Source organism: Vipera berus, assembly GCF_964194415.1.
Source record: "Vipera berus genome assembly, chromosome: 3".
NCBI lineage: Eukaryota > Metazoa > Chordata > Lepidosauria > Squamata > Viperidae > Vipera > Vipera berus.
Genome location: NC_138204.1, coordinates 182545172 through 182571878, shown reverse-complemented (window position 1 = coordinate 182571878; position 26707 = coordinate 182545172). Strand labels below are relative to the sequence as shown.

At 34.5% G+C, this 26707-nt stretch overlaps 1 protein-coding gene across 10 annotated transcripts in view; it reads left to right on the top strand.

The window, feature by feature from the left end:
* Positions 1-24670, top strand: part of EYA1 (EYA transcriptional coactivator and phosphatase 1) — a 93908-nt gene extending 69238 nt beyond the window's left edge. For 7 of the 10 annotated variants that reach the window (XM_081324707.1, XM_081324706.1, XM_081324705.1 and 4 more), the window contains 7 exons: positions 11190-11248; positions 11456-11616; positions 11789-11903; positions 13781-13902; positions 14336-14436; positions 14974-15113; positions 21165-24670. In XM_081324707.1, coding sequence (XP_081180833.1) covers positions 11190-11248; positions 11456-11616; positions 11789-11903; positions 13781-13902; positions 14336-14436; positions 14974-15069 — 654 coding nt within the window. In that variant the 3' untranslated portion in view covers positions 15070-15113; positions 21165-24670. The remainder of the gene's footprint in view (positions 1-11189; positions 11249-11455; positions 11617-11788; positions 11904-13780; positions 13903-14335; positions 14437-14973; positions 15114-21164) is intronic. The other 3 variants (XM_081324700.1, XM_081324708.1, XM_081324703.1) reach the window with 1 other exon arrangement.
* The last annotated feature ends 2037 nt before the right edge of the window (positions 24671-26707 follow it).

The window sequence follows — 26707 nt, the reverse complement described above, 5'->3', positions numbered from 1 at the left end:
TTAAACAATGCCTATTAAAATGATGATGTAGATTTTTTTAAAAAGCATGAGACTTGTAAAATAATTTGATGGATATCTATGTATGATTTGTACTCATCCCTAATGAATCATAGACCATCTTATAAAAATTAATAAGACCACTTCTGTCCTTTACAATCTGAAAACTGCAACATAAAAGGAAAAGAGTAGAAAGGAAGATCAAAGAGCAGACTAAGGTACTACTTAAAGACTTTTGTTTCAAAGATAAATTGGCCTCCTTGGAGCTGCTCCTATTCTGGATATGGTGGAAAATGTGTCCACAGTGCATTCTCAGCTAGGGAAGCTAGATTTTTTACAATCCAGCTGAATGAAGAAATAATTGCAAGTCTGAAGTCCCACACATCCCCCACCTACCAAAGCCTTTAGCTGGCTCTGAATAACAGAGATTCATAAGGTGACATTAGCATAATAATGAAAGAGGTAGATAAGCAATTATTTGTTCTGTATTCCCAGAAGACAGTAACACTAGAAAGAAACCACTATACAAGGACTACTATATAAAGCTACCATAGTTAATAATGCCCCATAACCACACAAAAGTCTAGTATTTAAGGAGATGCTACTGCCTGGACTTGTTATCTGATAGACACATAGATCAGATTTAGCAGCAGTTTGCTTTTGATCTACCACTGTTGCTGAATAAGGTAATCTAGGTAAACATCTGCTGATTAGAGTTCTATCAACAGCTGAATAGACAGACTGCAGGATAAATTATTAGATCTGAGTTAATTATTCGACTTTGCCAGATTTCAACTGGAAATTTCAAGGCAGGAGTATGAAGAGGGAAGGAACATGAGTAGGGATCGGCATTCTCAGGACAAAGACTTCAACTACTGCAAGGAATTTAGTATTTGTGGTGGGAATTTTTATTTCGTTCAATTTCTACATCAGAATGGTTAGAAGTAATATTGACGAACATTATTAAGAGAGAGAATAAAAAGATTAAAACTTTTTACTAGATATGATAAAATCTGCATTTTATACCTAATAGTGTGAAGGTGGCATAGAGGCAGTGTTTTGCAACTATGCCTGTTTATTCAAAGGTCCCTTTGTGTCTGTATTTTTCTATTTTTTAAGTGTGTTAAGATGAAATATATAGATACATTGTTTTATATGAAAAACCTTTACAGGAGGGTTTATAATAATAAAGTATCCAACTTATTTATATATTTTAAAATATGTTAACATTGAAGATAGTGATGATATATTCTGGCCTTAGTTTCTTAAAAGAAATGTCAATGTCTACAGTTACTTAATGATTGTCCAATTTAGTGACTGTTCAAAGTTATGATGCAACTGAAAATGTAACTTTCCAACTGGTCCACACACTTACGGCCAGTGGTGGCATTCAAATATGTGAACAATCGGTTCTGTGTGGATGCTGCTTCCAGAGGTCCATTCTGGGCCTGGGCAACAAAAATTAGCTACCAATTCTGCCGAAGTGGTGTGAACTAGTTGAATCCCACCGCTGCTTATGGCTACTGCAATGTTCCTGCAGTCACATGATTAAGGTTCAGGCATTTCACAATTAGTAGGCATTTATTATATTGCAGTATCTCATGGTCATGTGGTCATCATTTGCGTGCTTCACAGCCAGCTTCTCACAGATGGTAAATGGAGAATCCAGCAGTAATATTGCAAGTTGGATTCATGTGATGACTTATTTAATGACCTATGGTGACTCATTTAATGACCATGGAAGTGAGGCTATAAATCTGTCACAGTCACGTAAAGTCTCACTTAATGACTGCTTCATTTATCCACAGGTTTGCTAATCCCAATTATGGTCATTAAGTGAAGACATGACTTTACCCTGCTTAGTTTCCAGCATTGTATCTTGTTGTTGTTAGTTGTGAAGTCGTGTCCAACCCATCGCGACCCGATGGACAATGTTCCTCCAGGCCTTTCTGTCCTCTACCATCTTCTGGAGTCCATTTAAGCTCACGCCTACTGCTTCAGTGACTCCATCCAGCCACCTCATTCTCTGTTGTCCCCTTCTTCTATTGCCCTCAATCTTTCCCAGCATTAGGCTCTTCTCCAGTGAGTCCTTCCTTCTCATTAGGTGGCCAAAGTATTTGAGTTTTAGCTTCAGGATCTGGCCTTCTAAAGAGCAGTCAGGGTTGATCTCCTCTAGGACTGACTGGTTTGATCACCTTGCAGTCCAAGGGACTTGCAGGCATCTTCTCCAGCACCATAGTTCAAAGGCCTCAATTCTTTGGCACTCAGCCTTTCTTATAGTCCAACTTTCACAGCCATACATTGCAACTGGGAAGACCATAGCCTTGACTATACGCACTTTTGTTGGCAGGGTGATGTCTCTGCTTTTTAGTGTGCTGTTTAAATTTGCCATAGCTTTCCTCCCCAGGAGCAAGCGTCTTTTAATTTCTTGGCTGCAGTCCCCATCTGCGGTGATCTTGGAGCCCAAGAAAATAAAATCTGTCACTACCTCCATTTCTTCCCCATCTATTTGCCAGGAATTGAGAGGGACGAATGCCATGATCTTGGTTTTCTTAATGTTGAGTTTCAAGCCAACTTTTGCACTCTCCTTCTTCATCCACATCAAGAGGCTCTTTAGTTCCTCTTCACTTTCTGCCATTAGAGTGGTATCATCTGCATACCTTAGGTTGTTGATATTTCTTCTCTTCTAGGATAATTCTTATTATATTGTTGTCCACCGAATAGTAACTTCTCTGTGACCTGCCAAGAATTTTGTAAGTGGGTTAGGACGCTGAGCTTGTTGATCAGATGGTCGGCAGTTTCTGCCAACCTAGCAGTTCAAAAGCATGTAAAAATGCAAGTAGAAAAATAGGGACCACTACGGTGGGAAGGTAACAGCGTTCTGTGTGCCTTTGGTGTCTAGTCATGCTGGCCACATGACCACAGAGACGTCCTCGGACAAGCGCTGGCTCTTCGACTTTGAAATGGAGATGAGCACCGGCCCCTAGAGTTGGAAACGACTAGCACACATGTGCGGGGGAACCTTTACCTTTACCTTTAATTATACTAAATGCAGGAATTGTATAGAATTAAAGAAAGTGCATTCTGAAATATTGTTACCTGTAATTAAATGTATTTAAAATTCTGTTAGTTATTTTCTTTTTTTCAATTTATATTCATTTTGATTTTCTTTTTTTAAAAAAACCCATATGATGATTAGTTCTATTCGATATATTATTTTGAAATACAATACATTTTATTCAGTGTGATTATGCAGGTTAGAATGTATAAGATTATCATCAATATCTACTTACACTGAGAAAAAAATATTTGTTTATTGTCTAGAGGAAATTGGAGAGACTAATTTTAATTTACATGTTGGTTGCATTTGACTTTTTTCACTTGAACATTTTCATTAAAAATATTTTTTTCAAAAGTGTGTTTGCCCAAATTGTAATTTGGCTTCTTCTGGGTAATAAATAACATGTGAATTCTGATTCACAATTTAAGCGTATTGTTAAAACAAGCTGCTAATAGTTTAAGAAGTTCCAGGAATATTGATCAATACAGTGGAAGAATTCACAATCACTGCTAAAATACTTCAGAATTATGGAAGACCAGGAATGGGCATCCTACTGGTGTTCTATTGGACCTACTTAGGATCTTTGGCTGATGAGCAAAGCTTACAAACTCAGGCATCTGTCAGAATTGTCTTATTATGAGATATCCTTGTTTTTTCATCTCAGAATAAGAATAAAAGAACAAGAGTCATTACTTCTGACTATGGTATATTTTTGGGTCACACATCACAGTGAACATGGACAGAGCCATCTGGGTTGTTGGCAGTGTCTACAGACATGAGGAGCTAATCTAGACTGATAGACCGCTGTGATTCAGAATGTCCTCATTGTTACGTAAGCATGAATAATTCTTACTTACCAGTGCACCTTAATTTTTTTTGGTGCATATATAGTTTTCTTATTTGAGCAGAACTAAATTTTTACTGCTTAAAGTTCATCAATATATACCTAAAATATTAACTATATTTAATATGCAGTATAAATGAATTAGTTCTCTAGGTGATAATCTAAATATCTTCTTTATTATATGAAGAAATTATGTGTACAAGCATACACATTCAGATTTCATAAGCAGAAAGTAAAGCATTTTCCTATACTTTAGTTTCCACTCTCAGGATTTTCACCTTAGACTTTGTCCTCACAGTGTTCATTGCTGTCATTTGTTTTTGTTTTGTTGTTATTGTTTTGTTTTGTTTTTGTAGAAATATAAGTTGTATAAATCCATTCAATTATTTTTAAAAGAAAATTTTTCAAGGTCAGTTTTAATTCCTTGGCTGTTAATTCACAATTTGTCAAATTCAGTGAATTGGATTTCAAGAGATCTCTTTGTTCTTAATATCTGTGCCTATCGTACAGGTAATCTGTATCTTTTCTCTACTCTCTGAACAGAATAATTATTGTGAGAAAATGGTTGCAAAGTACAGACCAGACAAAGGTGGCATATTGACTAATAGTTGCTGGTTTTTCACATGGGTTTATTTTGTATTTTAAAAAGATTTTTGTGATGATGGTTTATATATAATATTTTAAGCTTTTATTGTTTTCAACTGAGAGACAATGGGCATTTCTGATATTTTATTCACATATGAGCATTATGATTGCATATGAAGATATATACTTTTGCAAATTTATTTTGTATGACTGTTTATAAGAACTTTTGCTTCTGGTTCAAACTTGTAAGCCGCCCTGAGTCTTCGGAGAAGGGCGGGATATAAATGGAATTAAAAAATAAAAATAAATACAGATAATCCTTGACTTATGACTGCAATTGACAATGGAATTTTCATCATAACTATCTGGAATATAAGACCCCACAATAACCAGACCCAAACAGTTTTTAAGCAAATTACATAGTCATAAGTCTGAATCCATTCTCCCAAATGCATGTTTTTGTTGGAAACCAGCAAAAAACATTGCAAATCATGTTGCAACCAGACATAACTGTGAGATGCTTGTTAAGCACCTAAAAGTATGACTATGGGGAAGAGGGCAGCACGACATTTTACGATTACTGGAAGTCTTATGGGCTATGTTAACAACCAATCTTAAGCAAGAACTACAATAAAATACTTTTAATTCTTGCAAAAATAACTGTACAAAAGTATATTATAAACTACATCTATTATTGAAATGCAATTAATATTTAATAGCATGAAAATAGAAAGCAGATTTTTAAAATAATTTTTATGCATCAAAATAATAGCTATGTTGGCAATGAGGAAAACAGTCCAACATAGCTACAATTATGGTTCAATGTCAAAATTCTGTTGAGAAAGAGATTTTAAATCATCATTGTGAGATAATATTTAATAGAGGCACATTCTTCCTCATTTACATAATTTTGTTTTGATTTACCTAGCAGAGCAGCTGAAATAATTTCTAATCTTGTTCATATGATTGTCTATGTTGATATCTCTCCTGGTTTCCACACGGGATCTGTATTAGGTACTGTAGAAACACATTGATTCTAAACATTGGAATTTATATCTCCAAAATGTGAGAAGAGAGATGTTAAAATGTTTGTTTGCATTCCAGCCAGCTTTAGAACAGCTTTTAGGACAGTCTCAGAATGTTTTCTAATAGTATCCAAACTGAATTGGGTATTTCAATTACAAAAGTAAATAATAGCTGTAATTCCATTTGCTCACTTTTTTTTTACTTTCAACTACTCTTTAGGATTTGCAAACAGGCAACTGTTTTGTAAAATTGGAGTCAGTTTTAGAAAGAACTTCATACATAGTGGCAGCTCTAAACATTTTCAAAAGTCAGGGTATTGAATCCAGTGATAATGTTTATCTGGCCATTTTGCAAAGAGAAATATGACTTCATTTTTTATTAAGTAACATGTACTGTTTTGCATTTTGATAACTTGTGGATTCCTTAAATGTCTCACCAAGATTGAAGAACCAAAATTAAAAGGTATTAATCCTGAGCCTAGAAGTTTTATGATGAATCTTTTATGAACTCAAAAATCTACTCATTACATGAAGTTTTTTTCATTCCAATATTATAATTTGGGATAATTGCTGCTGCTTTTAAACTATTGGAAATGAAAAATCCTTGTCAACCTATTTATGGATAGATCCATGTCTGTCTTCTGCCCACCACACCAACCATACTTGTTGCTTATGTTTTTGCCAGATGAAAACCCCATGCAATTTAGAAAACAAATATTAACAACAAAATACATTTCTGTAGGTTTATACCTTTAAAATGGGTTAGAAGGTGAAACAACAAAAAAAGAAAAAGTGGAAAGGAGTGGGAAAACGTACATCATTTCACATGTCTGGTATTGTTTCAGTTAGAAATGAGATGAATTTTCTTGAAACATTTACTTTAGTAGGTTTGATAAATGATTATGTTATATTCATATTTTGGAAACAAACATGGAGCTCTATCTTTGAAATACTTGGTCTGAGTTTAAAGTGCTTTTTTTTTTTACTAAGCAGAGCTTTTTGCAGATTGTACGTTTTGCAGTTTTAAACATTTTGTTCTCACACATAGTTGGACCAAATTTCTCTACTGTTCCTTCAGTAGAGAAAAATGAAACAGGAGGATAATTGCATAATGACAGATAGGAGGAGAACAGAGAATCCACTGATCATTTCCTATGAGTTGGCCAATGTCCAGCAAGTCTCAAAGGACACTGTGATGTGTAAAGGATAGAGGAAAAGAGCTAGTTTTGATGGAGCATTTCCCTGTCAGCTCATTTTACTTTGTAAAGCAAATCACTGAAACAATTAGTTGACAGCATTGTGTTAGTTTTCTCATGGTAAATTAGAAAGATTAAATAAACACAGGACAGGACTGCATTTTAACTATGATCAGCATGTTTGGATCTGTAGTCTGTAATGATTTCCAATTCTCAGAAGAGGTTACATTAGTAATATTATTCATATTGTCCCTTTTAATCAAGTGTAAAGTTGTTTAGTGACTTTCTATGTCCTTCATTTCACTTTGCCTGAGAATGTCTTTGCTTTACATTTATTTTAATTTTATTTATTTATTTGAAGCACAGGTTATCATTTAATCAAATCAGATAACATAATTTTGGAAGTTACAAGATTTGTTGTTATAATTTTATTACATTGCTTTTCCTAAAATACAATGAAGAATAAAATAGAGTTGGTATTCCTGTGTCACTAGACATATGAAGAACATATAAAAAAATGAAATGATGTAAATATATGTACAATATGATCCTGCTTTCATAAGAAAGTCAGCTACAAATTTCTACTTATTTTCTATTTAGTTATATATTTATAAGCAAATACTGAGATAATGTTTCAGTTTTATTTAAGTTTATAAAAACAAAGGACCTGTAAACTAATTGTTTTGTATAATTAGATTCTTGCAAAAGTAAGCCTCAGTCTTTCCTATCTAATTTATTTTTCTCTTCTCTTCATTCCATATAACATAATTTAGAGGTAAATACTATTTAATTACTCAGGAACCAAATGTTGTATATGAAGGAAATCTGCTTTCTGGAGACCAGCATGTACAAAGACAATTCAGAAATAAACTCCCGTTTGATTATCAATGACAGACACTCACAGATACAGAACTTTTATTATACACCAAATCTGAAATTCCTTAGTAGTAGTCACTCAGCACCAAATCTGGGCTATGGGGGGTGGGGTGACCAAAAACAGTGTCCCTATAGCACTTTTGGATATTTTCTATCTCTTAATGTAGTTTAGTGGACTGTTATAGTTCGTTTATGTTTAACAAATTATAGTTAAATGACATGACTTGGTATAATGTATTTACATTCCAATAAAGGAGAATATTTGTAGCTGAGGTTTGAAATGAGGGGTCCTTTTATTGACATAGATAAAATTCAGAATATTGATTGTAAAAAATACTTTGTATGGCATAGGAGTCAAACCTAAATACAACAAATAGTGGTATTTCTACAAAAGTTTCACATTTTACTTAGATATTTTTTTCTATTTAGAATTCTATAGAGTCTAAGACATTTATGTTAAAGTGTAACTATTTGCTTTAATTATAAATATGCACAGAACTTTATTATTTAGTTCATTTTACAAATGTGTTTGGTAAAATGTATCAGAACTTTCAGTCAATTTCCAGAAGTATACTGATGAAAACAAAATAATTGTCTAGTTGTCAGCCCAGTGAATTTGATTTGAATCAAATCTCAATTGTCCCAGTTTAGCAAATTAAGGTTTGCAGAAATTAAGTCTTGAAACCTATTGAAAGTTAATTGTACTTAACCTAGGCACTGAACAATATTTCAAATATCTCTTTCTATTTAAAAATAATAGTCCAAGCACAGGATGTTTAGAAAATAGGTACAATAGATTAATGAAGAATTAATTGGATTCTGTCAGTTCAAGTTGTTGTGCAATTATTTCTGTATTTATTTATTCATCATTCCCAGAGTAAAAGAAGCTTTGTTTCCTTTTCTGCCTGTCTTTTGTAGTGGATACTAAATATTGATCCTGCTGACTAATTTTCTTACTTTGAATTTTTCTTATTTGTCTTCTTAACTGAGAATGGCTTCTCTTTACATTTTCTCCTCTTTTCTGTCACAATCATTCTTCTTTCAGCCTTTCTATGTATGTTTATTTTAAATTGCTTTCCTTACTATTTCTTTTCCTGCAATCAAGATAACTCTCTTACCCAAAGCAGTGTTCCAATAATGCATCTCACTTGTGTTTTTTTATTTAACACCTGAAATTTAGTCAAAGAACATTTGTAGATATCTCACACTGATTAAATAGCAAATAGTGGAATAGATATTGCCTAGAATTTTAGGTATACCTTTTAAAATCTATCTACCTATTTACCTATCATCTAGTTGACATTTGCATTACCATTATAACAGGAAAGGAAGAAAAGAAGAAAAATCAACTGAATCCATAGTTCTTTAGTCACCTTTCTTATTTCATTTGCTTCAGCTTAAAGAACCTTTCCTTGGAGACTTTGAGAACTGTCCAAAACAGTGTAGGATATAATCCAGAAGCTCCAGTAATAAGGGACAAACCAATAAAACTGTACCCCATCCATTTTCTTTTCCTGCTTCCCCTACACTACTTTTATAAAAGGATTTTTTTGAATTTAAATTAGTATTTCTTTTCTTTTCCAGAAAAAGCTGATTATGTTATATATAATTATTTTCTTCTTCACTTGCAAGGTCCTGAAAATATCAACAAAATAAACTTTATTCTTGAACTTTTTATGTTATTCAAAAATAACTATTCTGCTTGCAAATTTGAATATAAATTAGCATAAATAAGCAAAGTGTGTATGTGTGTTTGGACACACACTTACAAATGCAAATTTACAGATGGGCCTTTACTTATAACCACAATTGGGACCAGAATTTCCATCATAAGTCATTGCAGTCATAAGTTGAGTCAGATCTAATTTTAACACAATTTTATGGTGCTCGTTAAGCAAATCCAGCTTTGCTTATGGCTGTTATTTTATCGGAAATCAGCAAAAAAAAGGTTGAAAATCATGATCACATGACCACTGGTAAATGCAAACTGTTTGCCAACCACCCGAATTACTATTACATGACAATAGGGATGATGGGACAGTCTTTCGTACAAGTGCAGGTCATAAGTCACATTGTCCAATGCCATCGTCTTTGAAATATTGTTAAACGAACAGTCATAAATTAAGGACTACCTGTAAAAGCAAACAATTGTACTTTTGCTAATTTTATTGGTGATGGAAATATCTATTTGCATTAAATACACTGCTATTTCAGTGCAGAGTTGTTGGCATGAAACTGAGAAATTTGTTCTACTTTGTTTCTGATTTCTGTTCTCACAAGGTATAAAACTTTTAATCAAAATAAATGTACAGAATTATAGAAGCAAACTTTGTATGGAGAATGTGTAATTTTTAAAATAACTATTTTTATTTTATATTTTAAGTTTGTGACTTTGATTTTACTAAACTTCAGGCAGATTGTAGCAGTTTTATTTTATCCAATATCTCTTTTGTCATCCTACCTATTCAGTATTTAAGTCCTAATGCTATTCTAAAGTAGCCTGTGTTTTCTCTATTTAAAAGACACTCATAGTCATCCTGTGAGGCCATTCTTCATTTTTTTTCTTATCTGAGGTTGTTGACCTCAGGAGAGGTGAAGAAGGTTATAGGGTCAAAGTCTTTTCCTCCTTGGAACTCACTGCTTGCTGGGAGAGGGTTGGCTGAGAGAAGGTTTTTTTAAAAAGGTTAAGGGTCGTGATTTTAATTCTGTTAAAGAACAGCTGTTTTGAGTTTCTTTCCACTTCTAGCTCCTCTCCCTCCCTCCAAGCCCATAGAGAGATTGAAAAAATTGTTCAGAGAGAACCAGTAACACAGAAATATGCAGCTCTGGAGTACCATAACTTTACAAATGGATCATCTTTGCTATTGGTATTTACGTTAGGACTTTTAAAACAAAGAAACCATACCCTTTGGAGTTAGATTAAACACAATTCTGAAAGCTGTTTTATTTATCAGCAGTAAAATATCAGTAGTAAGAGTAGTAGTCATTCTGTTGTTTAATGTTGAGATAATAATGTATTTTCATTTGCCCAATTATAAGCAGATAAAGGACTTGTTCTATGCAGAGGCTTTAAGAAGTAAATTAGAGCATTCTGTAAATCTTTAAAGTGCTTCTACTTTACTCTGGGTTTGCACTTTTCAGAAAAAGCAGAAATAGTGAAAAATAAATAACTTTTTTCTTTTTTGTCTGCACTTTTCTAAAATGTTAGCCTCAGGCTGTGTTAGTGTGTGGCTCAACAGCAATCAGAGGTCATAGTTTCATTGGTGGTTAGCATCAGATTTAATTTTTCTAATAAGTTACATTTACCAAGAAGTCTGGTTCGAGTTATACACCGCACTGCTTAAAAACCCTTTGGAATAACTTAAAATTTGAGGGTGGCTGAAAGTGTATAAGAATGTACGTAATTATTTTAACAACCTTTCTTCCAAATGCAGTTCTTTTTTCTAAATTCTAACAATAGTGTCTAAAATTACTTTTATAAATTCAGCGATAGCAATATAAAAAGTAAATATGATTGTCTTTAAAAATTGTTATTTGTTATTTGTATTTGTTGTATTGCAATTGGCAAATTAAAGTAAATATAGTGGATTTTTCCTCCATTATAGGAATGTGACCAAGTTCATATTGATGATGTTTCATCAGATGATAATGGCCAGGATTTAAGGTAAATTTAAAATAATATGGGACAGTGATAGAAAAAGTAGTTTTTGTTTGCCTGCTTGCTTGCAGCTTTTTATAATATAAAATTGTTTATAATAATTTCCAAATACTGTTATTTCTATTCTTTTTCAAGTCATCTAAAATTCCAGTATAAATTCAGTTATCTTCAACTATCTGATAATTTTTAAAAACTTTCTTACATCCAAAACAGCACCTATAATTTTGGGACAGATGGGTTCCCGGCAGCAGCTACCAGTGCTAATCTATGCTTAGCAACAGGGGTGCGTGGAGGAGTGGACTGGATGAGAAAGCTAGCTTTCCGATACAGACGAGTAAAAGAAATCTATAACACATATAAAAATAATGTTGGAGGCAAGTACCCATCCTATCCTTGTCCATGTAATTACTGTTTCATTGCTGTGTGAAGTTTTTCAATCTTGTGGTTAGGTGTTCCCACCTGTTTACAAATGTAAAACATGATAAGGGATTATAGTTGACATATAAATGCTATAGTGCTTGTTCTCCCTCACTCATCCCCTGGCAGGTCTTCTGGGTCCAGCAAAGAGAGAAGCTTGGTTGCAGCTTAGAGCAGAAATTGAAGCCCTTACAGATTCGTGGTTAACGCTTGCACTGAAAGCACTGACACTAATTCACTCTAGGTAAGTAGATTTCACATAAGTAGTAATACAGACTAACTCAGGGGTGTCAAACTGCCGGCCCACAGGCCAGATGCATCATGGTGAAAGTGCGCCCATCCCACTGCTGGCAATGGGAAAAAATGTGATTTTGACACCCCTGGACTAACTGGAGCTATAATGTAAATATACATTTTCCATAAGTTATAATTAATATATTATGCACTGCTAGAAATAACTGGTTTAATTAAAATTTATAGGTTTCTAAAATATGGAATTTTAAAAATTGGTGAATTGATGTGCATTGTTGTTATAAAAGTGGACATGAATTGTTTCATTTTTCCCCTATAGCATCATGCTATAGTAGATTAGTTGATAGTAGTGGCAGATGAAGAGAAAATTTGCCATTTAACATATTATACAGAATTATTTCTATATATCCCAGGCAAGATAGCAGTAAAATTTAAGTCTTTAATTTATTAAATTTATTTCTTAGGTTCGTAGCCTGTCTTTTCCAAAAAGGTTGAGGAAGTATAGAGACCACTTCCCCACATGCTACAGTTTTACCTCACAATAATAGCCCTATAAGGTAGATTTGGCCAATTACTACCTTTGTGTCCATATATTTCATAAATCTTCACTCTTTTTCTATTGTACTACATCCTGTAACTCTTTAGTTTCTGTCTTATGATGCATACAGAATAGTTATAAACTATAATAACACAATGTCAGGGGAAAAAACCCATTGCTTTACCAATAGCATGGCTGACCATCCAGTATAGCCTTCTTCCAGTGACAGAAGTGAGTGCTACCTCCATGCATCTGAAACATGGGGCATAAGGACAAGATTTCTCTACTTTTGGTATATTGTATCTCGTCAAGCAGTCCAGTAAAGGTCTCATCCTTTTTACAAAGGATCTATATGATTACAACACAAAAAGCTTATTGGAACTCAAAAAGCTCCTCTTCTATCAAACTCTCTCTCTCTATTTTTTAAATCCTTCTTTCCACTGCTTTCCAAGATGGGGAGAGGGACAAGCTAGGAATGTATGTAGATTTTCAAGTTTTCCTCCTACCAGTCTACCCACCCCATTAATAATTGGAAGCATCTGCTGGAATCCAGGTTCCAGAGTTTTACAGTGGCATGTAGACATATGTACTCTTTCTTCCTCTTGTCATCTTCCTCCTCCTTTTGCATAAGGAATGTAATGACTCCACTCTTACCACTCTGCTCAGTCACATAGCCCTTCCCAATCTGATCCACAGTTTCCTAGTTCTAAGTAGCACTACATCTGCATAACACAGCAAGTGTCCAACTTGTGATGTGTCCAACCAACTACAAAATGTTCACTCTTGGGACACAGTATTTCTGTGCTATGAAAAACTGGGATTTCCAGAACAGACAGCAAAAATACCTGCATTCTAACTGAACACCTGCAGTTTACCAGCCTCACCAAATGAGATTCTCTGTCCTAGGTCATTTTGGGAAATATGACCCTATATTGAAGTAGAATACACATCCTTATGGTACTTTTTGAGGGGAAGAGGGAGCAATGCTATAATAAGCAAATAATTTGCTTTAATACTACAGTGGACTTAGTCTTCTCCGTGAATTCTTGAGAACAATCCCTACCTTTAAATATCCATCATTGATGGTCTGCCTTATACCTCCCAGTATCAGTCCTCTTAAGAACTGAGAGCCAGAAAAAAGCAGAAACTAAAGAATCCTAGTTATTGTATATTGGATTCCATAGAAATAATATTTCTCCATCTATGAACCCTTCCTAGCCTTAATTGGAGACTAAATTTTCCTTCCAGGTTTTTAAATGAAACTAATAATTTGTTGATGGTATTGCAGTTTTGGTTTGATTATCATAAAATACTTCTTTACATTCTCCTAGGACAAATTGTGTCAATATTTTAGTAACGACTACTCAGCTTATCCCAGCTCTTGCCAAAGTCTTACTATATGGTTTGGGTATGGTATTTCCAATAGAAAATATTTACAGTGCAACAAAAATAGGTGAGTGTTTACAATGAACAGAATCTATTATTCATGTTCAAGTTCATACTATTCAAGTTCCAAATCCAAAATCTCATTGAGCATTTAAAACTGATTATATAATTAACTGATTATATAATAATTATATTATTTAGAACTAATCATATTGATAAACGTGGATAATTATGAACTGGATCATTACATGATTTGTTATTATGTTTTTATTTATTATATGTGGTATTGTTATAAGAACATTTATTTCAATTGCCCACTTATAACTTAATGATCTTAGCATCAGGTTAAATCAATTTTACCTACTATGTACAGGAGTTCAGGAATAATTATTTTACAGTATAAAACAAACGTGTCCAGCAATTTTATTGCTTCCTAAACTGAAATAAACTACACTATTCTTTCCCAGACTGGGGCTTAATGATATGCTTGAACTTTCTAGGAAAAGAAAGCTGTTTTGAGCGCATAATTCAAAGATTTGGAAGAAAAGTAGTTTATGTTGTCATAGGAGACGGTGTAGAAGAAGAACAAGGAGCAAAAAAGGTAATAACACAATTTTTAAAAAAAATCTTATATAATTTATTCAAATAAATTATACTTTATTTTAATTAAAATCTTCATTGTCTCCCCTCCAAGCATGACCATAGTGACTGGGGCTGATTGGAAGGACAGTCCAAGACATCTGGAGGCTATCAAGTCAGAGAAAGTTGTTACGTATACTTCCTCATAAGTAGATCCCCATGGTGCTCAGTATAGCTTACTCTTTTGTCCATGATTATTGATTTTAAGTTTTTTCAGTTCATAAACCTAGTAAATAAACCGTGTTTATAAAATAAAAATGTTTTACACTTACAAGCTAAAAATAGAAAATGCAAATCATTTCTCCAAAGATTTTAAAAGAAATCACCAGCTCCACCCCTCCCCTGCCAAATTAATATGTTGCTCAAATAATATTTTGGCCACTTAGTGAACTAGTTATAATTAAAGAAATAACACAAATTGTATATTAATAATCAACCTCAAGAACAATAAAAAGTTTTACCAAACATAAACATTACCTGCTTTCATATATACATACAGGTGGCTTCAGGCTTGTTCCAAGGACTATGCATTTGTAGTGGTGAATTAGTATGCAGTCTATTATTCTTCCCTCCTTTGAAAATGATGAACTTTTAGTTACACTGCATTGAACATTCTCTCTTAGGACCAAGCTATCTCAGGTAATATACATATTTGTCGTCTTGGACACTTTTTCTCTAATGTTCCTGAAAAAACTGATGCTTGGAGCAGAAGATAGTGAGGGAAGAAAGGCTTCTTTATTACACATTTGAACAAAATGGGAAACATATTTTTCTATGAGGATTTCTGGCTGTCTTTTAATGTAGTTTGGATAGCAGATAGTAGTCAGCACAGATTACCACCTCATTATGGATTACCATCTCACACATGCATATACAGTATGTGTGTGTGTGTGTTAACTTAAAAGTTCAGACAACACATTTGATTTTGCAGTCTGCATAGTTACCTGCAAAATATACACAAAAGCTTTCATATTGCACCTTTTGTGACTGTTTGCATATTATAGCTGCAACAATTCCAATGTTGATGTTTTACTCACTTTATAACTTTATTTTATAGTAGTGCTGCAAAATTTAAAAACAAGCTCCACTACCCAAGGCTTTACAAACAATTAGAATCTGTATTTAAAGGCACCATGAAGCTCAATAGGATCAAAACACAAGAGCTTGCTCAGTATCTATATACCAAAGCTCAACAAATCAGTCCAAAACAGCAAAAACCTCAATGAAATTTTAAATCATCCTTAAATTCAACTACATTAGAACAGAAACATGTACCAAGGCAACCAAATCATTAATAGTATTAGATGTTCTATTTATATTTATAACATGCAATCTGCATTCTTGTAATCCCTGCCTTCATGCACAATATCTACTGAAATCAACTTTAATCTCTCCATAACAGATTTTTGAAAAAGGAGAATTGTATCAAGGTGCAAGCAATGTTTTTGTCTTTGCCAAGAAGCAGCAGCAGATGCTATGCCATCAATATGCTGATACTAATTATACCCCAGGTTGGCTAAGTGGGGAAACTGAAGATTTGTCTCAGTGCTTAGGGACTGAATAGGCCTGAATGTGGGGAGGAACTCAATCCTACCAACATTGATATTGGGCTGTAGATATTAGGGCCCCTGGATTTGAGGACTTTTCATCCATACTGTCAGATGAAAGTCCAATTGGACTCACAACTTCTGCTTAAAAAGAAAGTGGTAATTGTAGCCAGGCAGCCTTTGCTGAGCAACATCTTTGTGCCAACTGTGCCTTTCCTGTACTAGGTGGTTCTTCAGACAGTCATTCATGCCCTAGTCAGGCTCAAGTACTGCAAAATGCTGCCCTTGAAAACTATTTAGTAGCTTCAGCTGGTCTAGAACATGTAGGCACCTCTATTCTGCAAACTGCAATGTTTGCTGCTTTGCTTCCAGATGCAATTCCAAGTGCTGATTATTACCTATAAACCCCTTTAGTTACTTCAGGGACAGCCTATTTGCCATAGTTCCATAGTTGGTTGGTTTTATTCAAAAGATTTAGAATGAGAGCCCTAGTAAAATCCATGTTGCTCCCACAATTAAAACAATGGCATTTGAAAGAAAATATTTGTTATAATATAATAAAGAACATAAGTGCTTTCTTTCAAGCTTAGAACTGTCAAAATGTTAAGTCTTTACAGGCTTTAAATTCTTTCCATAACTTGTAACTCTTCTTGGTCTAGCACTTCTAGTTCTTAAATGCATTCCCATGCTGTTGTCTATCTGTGAGATTTAATAAATACTTAGATCTTTGTTCTCGAGATGAAGTTGGTTGGGTAATTTTAACTAGGGAAACTTTGATGAAGAAAGGAGTAAGTTTTTAGAGCAACAAAGTCTTTTCATTTGGGTTGCAACTGCTGTAGCTACTGTTCAAGAAAAAGGGTTGGAGAAGAACTGTGGGAAATAAAATTATTTTAAGCTTTAATGATAAATTTTAAAATCAAATATTGTATTGGAACGTGGGAAAGACCTTGGGGCGGGGGAGAGGAGAACTATGCTTTCAGCCTAGAAAGATTGCTGTTGGCCTCATGGGGTAAGCCAGGTAAGACTCACAATTAAATGAGCTTATTCTACTTTATTGTAAGCTACAGTGACAGAATACTGCAAGTCCGAAAGTACGGCCCTCCCCATCTCCTTTAACACCTGAGAAACTGGGGAGGATCTTTTCAGAACCTCTTGCTTCCTTCTGCAAGCTATGCTGTCTCTTATCCGACCATTCTCTTTGTCTGGTCCTCCGAAGTCTTTCCATTGCAAATATTTACCTTGCAATCTATTTCTATATTTAATCTAAACAGTATTTCTTTTGTGTTGTGATAATTGAAAAGCATACTCTGCTTGGTAAAAGAATTATGCACTTAAATTTGTGCTAACGTTTAATAAGCAGTTTTTTTAAATGTAAATTACAACTTACAGTGCAATCCTTATCATGTTTTCTCATGACTTTGGTGAAGCTTTTTCTCATATAATTGGATGTAGGATTGTAAGCCAAGAAAGCTACTATGCTTGTACAATAAATAAATAGGAACCATCCTCAGGAGGTACTGCTTTCATGTGTTCTTTGTTGCCGGGAGAAATTTCCAGCCTAGGACACAAGGCAGCAGCCACATTTTCTCCTGGCAAAACAACAGTGAATTAAATGGGATTATATCAACAATGAATTTGGTGACCATATGTATTCATGCCTGAGAAAAACATCCTCCTGAGTCTGTGACCATTCATATTCTTACCTCACCTCAAAAACACTACTTTTCAGGCTGTCTGTGACTATATTTATATGCCTTCAACGTAAAGGTCTCAATTGTGGTTTTTTGCTGAAGCCAGAATAATAAAGGAAACCCTGTGGATCTCTTGCTGCCAATGCTGCCAGCAGGGAGATTTTCCTCCCATATGCCTGATCTTTTGGGGAAGGAACAAACCGTGCTGGCTGTTTGCCCATCATAGCAAATGCACCTTCTCTATTCTTTTGGCCTAAAAGCTTGGATGAAATTGCAGGAAAATGTGAGCTGGAGCCAGGGTAGAACTCTTTATAACACATGTACAGCACACGGGCGGTGTTATATAAAAAAAGAATTGCAAATGTTCCTTCCGTTGCTGTATGAATATTCAGAACACAAACTAAAATAAAAGGATTTAAGTTAGGTACTCTTACATACCACACAAACTAATTTTATTCAATCCCAGTTGCTATTTGTCTCAAGTGGTCAAGTCAGAGTTCCACCCTGACTACCAGCTGACAGTCAAAAACAAGCTGCTATCTTGCCAGCTGCTCTTCAACTGGATGTGTCTAGTCATCTCTGCTGCCAATAAACTAATTCAAGTATGCTGTTAAAATATTATGGCTTAGAGCCTAGACTATTCTGCATTGGAGAATAGATGAAAGGTATTCAGAATCAGTATTGTATGCAAGGCTGATACATGGCAGTTGGATAATTAAAATATTTGTTCATGTAATAATAAATGAGAAAAACTACTTGGACTAATTCACAGGATAACTGATGCAGATAAGAATCATGATGTATGAACCTTTTTATCTCTATGTACGACATGCTTACCATACTAGAAAATATCTACATCTGAATATTACCAATATTTATCCTAATGCTTAGTTATTTACCTAGCCTTTCCCAAATTACCACATTGCGATTTTTCATGCATGAAAATAAAGGAGTGGGGTTTTTTTTCAGTTTGAGCTTGTAGTATGTAAGATCAGTATGTTACTGATATTGGAGGTGTGAGGTGCTATAGAAACAGGAAAGAACTATTGCCTAAAGAAGGGGGTTAAAACCTTTTTAAAGTTAGGAAACAAAATAATATTTAGAAGCAGTTTAACAAGCCCTGCTCTGATTCGCTGGAGATGAGGAGGAGGAACAGCACTTGCAAGATTCCATTACTGTAACTAATCTTCCTATGGAGTTCATTTTCTGGCCTGGTCTAGACTAATAGGGCTGATGGTATGATGAAGAGTTGTTTTACATTAATTCCTAATTTTCCATTCAAATTAATTGCTGTAACTAAAAATGTAGCAATCTTAACAATATTAAAATATGTATTTATACTTATTCTGTTCCAAGCTGTAGCCTGTGTTGTGGTGTTTCTTATTTCAAAAACTTGTTTCTTGCTGGTAGCCATATAAAGAAAGATGTTAAAAAACAGTTGCTTGAACAAAATCTGTAATAAAAAATATAAGAACTTGTTGAGACAAGTACAGTATTTGTGCAATCATTGACAGTATTTGCATTATTTACAAATGTGTTTAAATTTTATATGCATACTTCCTTGTATTTGTTGGAAGGTCAATGTTACCAATGTCCATGTGTTATGAAGGAATAGGAAAGGATTAAGTTAAATAATGATGTTATAGGATTTTTCTTAGACTACCTATTTGTCAACAAGAAGGCGGAAAGAAAATGTTTACTAATGAATTGTTCACTAATCATCACACGAAATGTGTGACAAAATTAATCATTTTAAACTGTTTCTCTTTATTTTGTTTGTGTCTCTCCTAAACTTAACTCTAATCCTATCAAACTGGCCTACTTGACTATTGTGAAAAAGAGTTTCAAATTGTTTCTCAAATTAAACTATTGACATGCAGGTCGATAGAGATTTTAAAAAATTATAGTCTAAGGTAAAAAAAAGCTGCATTTTTGGAATTTTATGAATATTAGGATTTTTATGGAATTTTATGAACCTTTGCTAGGATTCTGAGGGCTGCACATGGTTTAAAGGTTATTTGTCTCATCTTATTTTAACCATTTTATGGTTGGTTGTGATGGTTATGGAAACTTCTGAAGTGGAATTTAAATGGAGTGTAAAGTATTGTGGCTTAAAAGGACATTTGGCAATCATTCACGTACATACTGTAAATAGCAACACTTAGTAATTTACTCTTTGGAGTCCAACTATGAATATTATTTTGCTGTTTTATACATTGGTACAAGTGATAAGAATTAGTGCATCTAAACATATTGTTGACAACCTGTATTATCTGTATTATGAAGCTCATTTAAGAAGCTCTGGTTCAGCATTTTTTTAATCAAAGCACCTTGTTTTATTTTAAGATTGCTGTGTTTGGAAACGTAAGAGATATGCTAGGCCTGACTTAGAGTCACTTAGCAAAAGAATCTCAGAACATTAGTCCTGAATTTGAATACATAATGAAGTTCATAGCAAATTGTTTCAAAGGTGCTTTTTCAAAAGGCAATTGGACTTTCTTTGTTTTTCCTTGAAGATATTTTGCTTTTCATCCAAGAAGACTCTTTTTCAGTTCTGACTGAAAATCCCCATAGATACATAGCAAATTATTATTCTAGTGTGACTTTGCATTAGTGGGGTAGTTCATTGCATTTCACACTTCAGAGTAAATGCATAATTATTAATATTTTTCAAATGTTACTAGATTAGAGAATAAAATGATAGCTTTAGGCATTATTATTTCTGTGTATCGGCCATAGGGGCACCTGGCTCCAGCATCTTTATTTGTGAAAAGCTAGAATTCTTAATGGAAAATATTATCCTGAATAGAATCCATTTCAAGATATATTTGTAATAATACTTGCAAAAAAAGTAAAATAGACAGGCCTTCAACACAGTAAATTTTCATTCATTTAACATAGTTGCTTTCAGTGTGATCTGTCTTAATTTGTTTACATTTAAGTATGCATTTCTTAGTAGGGACGTGGTGGCTCAGTGGATTAGGATGCTGAGCCTGTCGATCAGAAGGTCGGCAGTTTGGCGGGTCGAATCCCGAGTGCCGCGTAACAGAGTGAGCACCTGTTACTCGTCCCAGCTTCTGCCAACCTAGCAGTTCGAAAGCACGTAAAAATGCAAGTAGAAAAATAGGGACCACTCCGGTGGGAAGGTAACAGCGTTCCGTGCGCCTTTGGCATCTAGTCATGCCGGCCACATGACCACGGAGACCTCCTCGGACAAGTGCTGGCTCTTCAGCTTTGAAACGGAGATGAGCAGCGGCCCCTAGAGTCAGAAACGACTAGCACACATGTGCGGGGGAACCTTTACCTTTACCTTTATGCATTTCTTATAGGGTTGGTGGTTTTTGACAATTATCTTGCATTCTTGGTTTGCAATATGGAATAGCTAAATACTACTGTGATAATAAAACAACATGTAACATTGTTTCCCTATCATGTGTTTATATTGCTCACAGCATGCCATGCCATTCTGGAGGATCTCGAGTCACTCTGACCTTATGGCGCTTCATCATGCCTTGGAACTGGAATACTTATAGTAGCACTTTGTAACCTCGGAACCTCCCTCACATCTGTGGACGGTGTTCCTGAGTCTTGTTTCAGCACTGGCCTACAGAATTTTGTGATTTCATCATGTTGATGTGCAGCTGCAGATGGTCTTAACCTTTGCCCTTTCAATAAATGGCGGAGCACATCTTTTTCTTCAGAAGCAGCTGTCCATTCTAGTACTGTGAATCCAATGAGAACAAGCCATTATGAGAATGTTTTAGCAAAGTCTTCTTACCACATTCACTACATTTAAATGTTCGTACCTGTGAAGAGACTGGGAAGTGCTTTGTGATTTCTAGAATCTCCAATGTGGTATGAACACATCTTAAATATAGCAAACCTGATTGCACAACTAAGACTGAACTTTAAAAACATGGACACATTTTTAAAGGTTTACTTTATTCTTGTTTTTTTCCTCAGATCCAGGGTACTCTGTAAATCTTTACTTATTTATGAACAGATTCTGTTTTGACATCATCATTTAAATGTGGATATGTACAATATGTGGGAAGGCTATATCTGGTCATTGCCTTCTGATCACAAAAAGATTTAGCACATTGCAAAGTAGAAGTATTTCTAATTTAAGAAAATAAGTACATCACTGAGACAATCGTGTACAGGAAGAATGTTTTTGTGTAAATTTCTAATGGACAATGTTTTACATATTGTTTAGACAAATATTATTGAATAGTAGTAATGGATTTTTGGTGAAGAATGAGGCAGTGTGTGCACAAACTATTGTGCTGTGCCTTATAAAAGAATTGTGTATAATGTGTAAATTGAAATTTTTAAGATCAATTTGTCAAGACCAAAACCATGGTTGTCAAGTGTCAATGAGGAATCACTTTTTATTCATTCTTTTAGTTTTTTCTTTGCAAATCTGTTATATCACAATATCAAATCCCTAATTTTACCTTGCCTATAATAGGCTACCCTCTCATTTATACTTTGTACTTGAATATATAGATTCAAGTGCAAAATATACTTCGTTTAAATCAGATGAGAAAAATGTGCATGGTTAAATTGTTACTTTTCTTTTAAAGTGCGTATGGAGGCCTGATTTGTCATTGTTTATGTGTACTTTGCCAAGAAAAGTAGCAGTTTACACATGAAAATGTGTTCCTAACTGATATGAATCATATGTATTAGTACTGCTTGCAAACTGAGCACAGTGTTCTGCTCGTTTTGTTTAACTGGTGTGAATCATAAACTGAACAGCTTCTGTCCATGCAAGGATGTTGATACAATAGAAGAACCTTCCTAATGGATAAAATCATTTTTTTTAATTATTTGTACCCCAGGAATCCCCAGGAATAAGTTGCAAACAAATGGGATAAGTTCCGGAACAGGATTTTAGGAGAAAGGAGAGTGTGACAAAAATTGCTTCTCCCTACTTCTATTTTTACTGTCAGGAGCAATATTACTGGAATTCTGCCAATGAAAAAATATTTGCATTTAAGTCATTGTCTTCTCGTGCAAATATTGAATGTGGAGTAATAATCTATTCTTTTTGTCAGAAATATAGAGAACTTTTTAAAAAGATAACCTTGTGTAATGTATCATGATTTAATAAAGTAAAAAAGATGTTTTTGCACTCAAAACCTAAATATGAGATGTACCATCTTATCTTAAAATAGAACAGGAAATGCTTTTGGGGAGTCAGTCAATACATACTGACTATGGAAATTAGTCTTACTTTTTTAAAAATAACCAATTTGTTGCAAAAAAAAATTATACACTTTAATAACCATATTCTATATGCCTTGCCAGCACCAAATTCAGTGAGCTAAATTCGAAAGTAAGCATGTCAATTATTGCAGTCCAAATCTCATTAACACCTCCTATGAAAAGACCAGGCACAGTAGAAGTTAAGAATTTTAAGATGGGTAATTCATAAACAGAAATCCCAAATCTTTTCTAACTCTACATGAGAGCACAATATGTCCCAAACCATGTGGTGTTTACTTAAAATAAGAAGCTATAGTGGCAATGCATATTTCTTTAAACATTAGAATGCTTAAAACCTGCAAGCATTTTGAAATGATTTTGTTTGTAAACCCACATCTTGAAATGAAATTAAGAATGGCAAATGTCTGGAAGATCCTTAATTTTGACAGTTTCACACTAACAATCAGATTTTTGCATTGGTCCATTGCTGGCAATGGGCACAGTAAAATTGTTATTGCCAATTTTGTTTTCATTGTTTGTAGTTCTTTAATTAATTCTATCGTTTCTTACTAACCTGCGACAATCCTGACAATTTTATTTTGACCTGACTTAGAAAAATCTGTGTGGCTTACTTGGCCAGAATTAGTAACAAATGCATCTTGTATCTTCCTCAAAAAATTATTTCCTGCTGTATTATACCAACACCAGTGTGTTTTCATATTTAATCAGGGTTCCTAGCTATTAATAAATGGGAAGGAAAAATTGGCACAGGTTGAGAAAATATATGTAATATCCTGCGAGCCTACTTGTTTATACCCATGGCTAAACAAAGCCCTTATTACACCAAAAACTGCCTGAATCTATGCATGAGTATAAATTCTTGGTCTAAGTTTTAATACTAGGCACAGCTGGCTTATCTATAAATACATATTTTAGATATATTTTACCACTTTCTAGATTTTTATTTTTGTAGAATAAACCAGCTTTTAAGTCAGCTAGTAGCAAAAATAGCTATTAGGTAATAAGTGTATGTGATTCAGCCAAGATCCAACTTGAACTTGTAATTCAATTTAAAAATTCAATTCACATCCATAATCTGTAAGTTTAGCTGAATAAATCCAAATAGGCACTTGTGTGAAAATTTGATTTGATGATTTGCCCTCAATTTGAATCAAAGCTTCATACAGCCTTATTGGGGCAACTCCTTTTTTGTGGGGGATGCATATTGCTGCTAAAGTTTACATTATTTTGTGACTTATTTCAAACTATTTGATTATAAATATAGCCCTTCATTGTCAGTAACTTGATCTACCAAAAACAAGCCAATGCTAGGACTGCTTAAAGTCTGTGGTTAAGCAGACATGTAAGTCTTTCAATTGCGAAGCTGGTTTTTGTTTTAGGCAAAATAAGCTTTTTTTTCCTGCTCCCTGTTCCTTTTTTGGGAAAGGGGTTAATCTGTATGCTGGCTAAAAGTATGTCTGGCCCTTATTGTACAGTGTGTTGTGTCAACCATTATGTACAGAAACTTTCCTCCATTCACTTTACGTTTAAATTAATAAAATTGATTTGTGACATATAACCATTTTGAATGTATTTGAATTCTCCCATCCCTTAACATACAATCTTTAAGTCATCTCCTTTCAGAAATCTAGTAGCATATTACATGGGTTTCTTGGTAGAAAATTCTACAGTAGAAGGCTATGTGTTGATATGTCATATCAACATATGTGTTGATAGGTTATATGCTGATGTATCGGGCCTCATCCAAAGAACTCAAATGCAGATATGAGAGCAATAGAAACAGCTCACTTAATAGATCTCCATAGATTCAGAGTATTTTTGAGTGCTTGCCAGACTGGTATTTAATTCCAAAAGGAGCTTTGGAATACATGGGAACATACCACCTATCTGACGGTCCTTGATGGTCTCTGAGCTTAGTTGTTTTCTTGCAGATATTTCATTACCCTAGGTAACATCATCAGTGCACATTTCAATCCTGTGCTACAAATATTTTCCTTTATTGATAATACCCATCTGCAACTCTGCAAGAGATTCTTTTTTTTGCACCCCTTTTGGGATAGGTTTCATTTGTTTTGGTTTGTCTTTGTATTTTGCTCTTCTTGTCTCTTGTATTCATTTTATATGTTGGAGGCTTTTTTTAATTGTAAGCTGCCAAAGAGTCATACAGGAGTTCGGCCATCCATTAAATAAATAAACATTTGAAGCAGGTACATCTGTTACTACGAACACATGGCAGCCTTTTGCAGCCATCAAATCTAAACCATTGTATAGTTTTACTATTTAGGATTTTTTAAAAAATCAGGTGATATAATCACTTATATTCATATTGATTTAGATTTCCAAACTATGTTCAAAGATGTGTCTCCATTGCATTAAGGCATAATATAATAGTTTAGTTTTGAGATTGTATGATGAAAACATCTAATCACAGATGAAGCTGATCTTTACAGGGGAACACAATCCCATTAAAAAAAACTAAGCAGAGCTGACTGGTTCACAAAGTTCTCCACTTCACTGAATAATAAGCTAAAGAGGATGTCTTCATTGATAACTGTGGCCTGTAAAGTATTGAGGAATCCAGAAGAATTAGTGGTATCAGAATCTTTTCCAGTTATTTTTCCTACTAGAAATTCACAAACCTACATTCAGTTTAATAAATGATATATATTTCAAAAATGTTGACATTATTTTGCAGTGCATATCAATTCTATCTTACTATTTGAATACCATAAACTCACTCCTTCACCTTAATATTGAAATGCATAATAATTTTGATATACATTTATATTTTCCACTGATATTTTCCACTTAATATCTAAAAACACACCCTTTTATTTCTAATTGCATGTGTTCAAATAAACACTTATCCTGCTCTATGAAATGTATGGTCAAAACCAATGAGCTTTTAGAGGAAGGGAATGTCATGATGATGATCCAATATATGAAGATATAACGTATATAAACATTTTACTATTATTTATATTTCTAGAAAGGGGGCTTGTTGTTGTTGTTAGTTGCGAAGTTGTGTCCGACCCATCGCGACCCTATGGACAATGTTCCTCCAGGCCTTCCTGTCCTCTACCATCTTCTGGAGTCCATCTAGGCTCACGCCTACTGCTTCAGTGACTCCATCCAGCCACCTCATTCTCTGTCGTCCCCTTCTTCTATTGCCCTCAATCTTTCCCAGCATTAGGCTCTTCTCCAGTGAGTCCTTCCTTCTCATTAGGTGGCCAAAGTATTTGAGTTTTAGCTTCAGGATCTGGCCTTCTAAAGAGCAGTCAGGGTTGATCTCCTCTAGGACTGACCGGTTTGATTGCCTTGCAGTCCAAGGAACTCGCAGGAGTCTTCTCCAGCACCAGAGTTCAAAGGCTTCAATTCTTTGGCGCTCAGCCTTTCTTATGGTCCAGCTTTCACTGCCATACATTGCAACTGGGAAGACCATAGCCTTGACTATACGCACTTTTGTTGACAGGGTGATGTCTCTGCTTTTTAGTGTGCTGTCTAGATTTGCCATGGCTTTCCTCCCGAGGAGCAAGCGTCTTTTAATTTCTTGGCTACAGTCCCCATCTGCAGTGATCTTGGAGCCCAGGAAAATAAAATCTGTCACTACCTCCATTTCTTCCCCATCGATTTGCCAGGAATTGAGAGGGCCGGATGCCATGATCTTGGTTTTCTTAATGTTTAGTTTCAACCCAAGTTTTGCACTCTCCTTCTTCACCCGCAACAAGAGGCTCTTTAGTTCTTCTTCACTTTCTGCCATTAG